Source organism: Lycium barbarum, chromosome 5 (genome assembly GCF_019175385.1).
Source record: "Lycium barbarum isolate Lr01 chromosome 5, ASM1917538v2, whole genome shotgun sequence".
In the NCBI taxonomy this organism is placed as follows: domain Eukaryota; kingdom Viridiplantae; phylum Streptophyta; class Magnoliopsida; order Solanales; family Solanaceae; genus Lycium; species Lycium barbarum.
Genome location: NC_083341.1, coordinates 19,927,263 through 19,931,528, shown reverse-complemented (window position 1 = coordinate 19,931,528; position 4,266 = coordinate 19,927,263). Strand labels below are relative to the sequence as shown.

Genomic DNA, 4,266 nt, shown 5'->3' with positions numbered 1-4,266 from the left:
AAACAAGTGACTATATTTAACTAAATAATCTAATTAGTTGAACAACTATTTTTTTTGGTTCCCACGGTGTCCAGTACCCTCATTGGAGCCAGATTATATCCGGATTCGCGCCGCGTAGGGCCTCATTTGGGGAAGCGCTCCCTACCAATGATTTTTCCAATACCCAGGACTCGAAAGTATGAACAACAAATTGATTTACACTAAATAGCAGCCTAATGATAAAACAAGAAGTAAACTAAAACTTGAATTAAACCTAATTAAGTTGAAAATAAGGATTTGTGCAATTCCCCCATCAAATAAGGATTCACCAGGAGCAATTCTTCTGCCTTTCATTGTTAATTAGTGCAAAGATTTGCATAAAACAGTGGAATCAAATTTTCATAAACCTTATTAGGACATTTCTTGAAAAATGATCCCCGCCCTTGATACTCAAAGTACTCTGAGATAGGATTAGATTGTCTGTTCATACATTTGCTTATTTCCCCTATAATGGAGTATATTTATGTGCCAAGATTCATCATTTAACTTTATTGTAGTGCTTCCGCAACTTTATTATTTTATGTTACCTTGTACAAATAGTCAATAAGTGGACTCTTTAAATTTGGTGCAAGAGAAATAATAAAAACAAATAGTCAATAAGTGGGCTCTTTAAATTTAGTACAAGAGAAATAATAATAATAATAAAATATTATCCCAAATGCATTTGTATACAATCTACAAAAATATTATGAAAGGTGGGAATGTGGGAGACGGTGGTGGCTGAGTGGGGGTGGAAGTAGGATGAGACTTGTTTTCTTAAAAAACATATTTTTCAAAATTTTGACCAACAAAAAATGAGAAAATTAGAGAACATTTTTTCTCCTTGCCAAACACACCCTAAGAAACTTTTTTTCTTAATCCAATGATTGTAAAACTTTACCACTTCAAAGTCTAGAAAATTAAGTCCTCAGAAAAAGTTTATTGAACCAACTGGAGCATGGAAGAGTGGAAGACTTAATTGGTCACGCAGAGAAGGATGCAGCTAAACATTGTTAGTCTTTGCAGGTATATTTGATATATCGGTAAAATGGCATACTGGATGTTCACTTTGAAAAATTTATTCATTTTGAATCATAAAAAATATGTCAAAAATTCATTTATATTGGAAAGCAATGTTCACAACCCAAAAGACCAAAAACAGTAAAAGCACCTTGTAAATTTCCACGGAATCGCAATTCGCAAGTTACAATGTTCTTCTTTTAACCATTTAAAATTTCTTGAATTGTTGAATCCCAAATTTTCTATTTCCTATCTTCCAATTCCAATCTACTACTATAATATTTCCATTTTTTAATAAGTTTGTTCAAAAAATAATAATATCTTATTTTTACCTTTAGTGACATTCTTTTATAACCACAAAAATTTCATAGCATGATTAAAATCATATTTTAAAAAAAAAATTATATAGCAAACATTATCTATCCTTAAAGGAATCAAACTCCTTTCTTCCTTGATAACATTTATGGTTCTAAAAAATTGTCAACTTTTTTAATGCGCTCGCTAATGTCGTCCACTACACCTTCAATACTTCTTGACTAGCACCGAATTGAATTACAATCAAAATCTTCCTGTGTATAAATTACTTATAGTAACCATTCTATCTATTTATTTTCTTAGCTTCTACAGATAGAACTACTTCATGGCTATTCACAAATTACTACTCTTTCTTATTTTTCATATTTATCTTCACGGCTTCATCCTAGCTCAACCTAATTTACTATTCACTAGTTGTGGTAACAATGGTGACTACACTCTAAATAGCGCATACCACAATAATCTTAACGCACTCCTCTCCTCCCTTTCGTCAAATATAAATAACTATGGTTTTCACAACACTTCTATTGGCCAAAACACCGACAATATGGTCAGTGCTATTGTGCTATGCAGAGGGGATGTGAACATTAGACAATGTCGCGCTTGTGTCAACAACGTTGCTCAAAAGCTCGTACGGTCATGTCCCAACAAGAAAGAAGCTTTTGGTGGATACGATGAATGTATGTTACAGTACTCTGGTCGATTAATTTTGGGTACAACATCGAATTTGCCTCTACTCTACATGTGGGACGACGCATTTGCTTCAAAACCCGAGGAATTTAACCAAGAGCTCAAGAAATTGATGGATGTATTGCGAGGCGTAGCTGCATATGGCGATCCACTTCGTAAATACGCCACTGGTCGGGCTATAGATCGGAATTATCAGACTATATATGCACTTGTGCAATGTACTCCTGACTTGTCCCCTCAGGATTGCTACGATTGCCTAACGGACGCTTATGGAGCTATGGCTACTTGTCCCTGTAATGGCAATAGGGGCAGTAGACAAATAGGGTCTAGGTGCAACTTCCGTTACGAGAGGTCTTGTTTCTTTAAATAGGTGAATGTTTTTGTTTTCCGGGGCAAAAGGGATTCACCCGAACCTTCGTTGTAACACTATGTCTATATATGTAAGGTCAAATAAAACAATAATAACATATATATAATGAACCTTTTGGCGAATATCCTTGCCTTGGTTCAGCTAAAGACCGTAGCGTCCTATTTTATTTAAGAAGAATTTTCACAAAGCACGCTGTTTACCGTGCGCAACTACAACTCATATAATTACATTTCGCAGCTACTGTTTAGTTGCTTTTAGCTGGAATCACATGTAGTCATTCGCGCTAAATAGATGTATCAACAAATACAATTTGTATTTGTTCTCTTGGAGCTTTATCTATTCAATCCATTTAAATCTCAGAAGAAGCAGGGTTAGAGAATCACAAAACAAATAAAGTCAAACAAAGATACAAATAACCAAAATACATCCCAACCTAAAAAAATAATACATACATGGTACAATCAAGGCGAAATACAGAAATACAGGGGTGTATACAAGGATACAAACAACAAAAATACAGAGGTGAATATATGGGTACGTAACCATAAATATACAGTCAAACAAGGATACATCCATAAGCATACAGTCACATAAGGATACAAAAGAATAATACATACATGGTACAATCAAGGTGAAATACAGAAATACATGGATACATGACCACGAAAATACAATCTTTCGCTAGTTCTCTTGATCTTTTTCAGATAATGGGCAATTGTACAGAATTAGCATTAACCCTACAATTGATTTTGAACACTGTTTTGATAAGTATACTTTTCTTAATCCAATGAGTATACTTTTTACAACTCCAAAGTCTAGAAAATTAAGTACTCAAAAAAAGTTTACTGACCCAACTGGAGCAGGGAAGAGTGGAAGACTTAATTGGTCGCGAGAGAATGATGCAGCTAAACATTAATGTTAGTCTTTGTAGATATATTTGATATATTGGTAAAAGGATATACAATCAGATCTTTCTATAACATCACCTTCATATACAGTGGCGGAAACATGATTTTTATAAAGGGGTTGAAAAATATGATAAAGAAGTAAACACACGAAGAAGCCAAGGGAATTCAACATCTATTATATACATAAAAATAATGGTATATACAATGTAATTTTTCACCGAAGGAAATTCGGATGATGATATATGACTCAAGCTTATTTTTTTCTTCCATAGAAATCATATCTATATGTATAACCGTCTCATTCTCACCTAAATTACAATATACCTTCTTGGAGGGAAGTCTAACCTACTAGTTTTTGGATATCCATTTATCTATAATTGTAACATATATATGGAGAATTCTATTTAGTTCGCTCCATATACCACTTGTTTATATATGTACAATCCGCATCTCCCAAAATGAATAAGTATAAAAATTACAACAGATTTCAGAAAAGTTAGATGCATGACAAACTATAATCATAAATTTGATAACTCTTTCATGGGTCAAATAAAAATAATTCATTTAATACATATCACTGTATTTTTATATATACTAGAGAAAAAGCTCATGAAGGGGGCAAAGGAGGGTGAGAATTATGAAAGTGGATGGGGTCTTAAAGCTATTTTGGAGAGAGAATAGATGAAGGGATTTCACTTCACTAACGTGAGTTAAAATGGGAGTGAGTTAAGAGCGAACTAAAAGATTATTTCATTTTCTTTATAATTACTTTAATAAATATGCAAGGAGATTAATATAGTGAAAGGAAGAATAGCATTAAATTAAGATTAAAGAATAATAAATAGTTTACTTAATATAGCAGACAAAAGTAATTTCGTTTTGGTGAGTTGCGATCACCCACAGGAGAAAACTAAATTTTAATCAAGCTTGTCTTTTTACATTCAC

At 33.1% G+C, this 4,266-nt stretch overlaps 1 protein-coding gene across 1 annotated transcript; it reads left to right on the top strand.

Annotated features, from left to right (window-relative positions):
• The first annotated feature begins 1,900 nt into the window (after positions 1-1,900).
• LOC132639281 (cysteine-rich receptor-like protein kinase 29) lies at positions 1,901-3,329 on the top strand. Its single transcript, XM_060355739.1, has 2 exons — positions 1,901-2,336; positions 3,118-3,329. Exons 1-2 carry the CDS (start codon positions 1,901-1,903, stop codon positions 3,327-3,329), a joined length of 648 nt encoding a protein of 215 aa, XP_060211722.1.
• Positions 3,330-4,266: the final 937 nt, after the last annotated feature.

Bases quoted from the DNA above. Each gene is read 5' to 3' on its own strand.
- LOC132639281 (XM_060355739.1), top strand. From the start codon at position 1,901: ATGGTCAGTGCTATTGTGCTATGCAGAGGGGATGTGAACATTAGACAA. The intron at 2,337-3,117 runs GTAATGGCAATA...GATCTTTTTCAG, and splicing joins AGCTATGGCTACTTGTCCCT to ATAATGGGCAATTGTACAGA.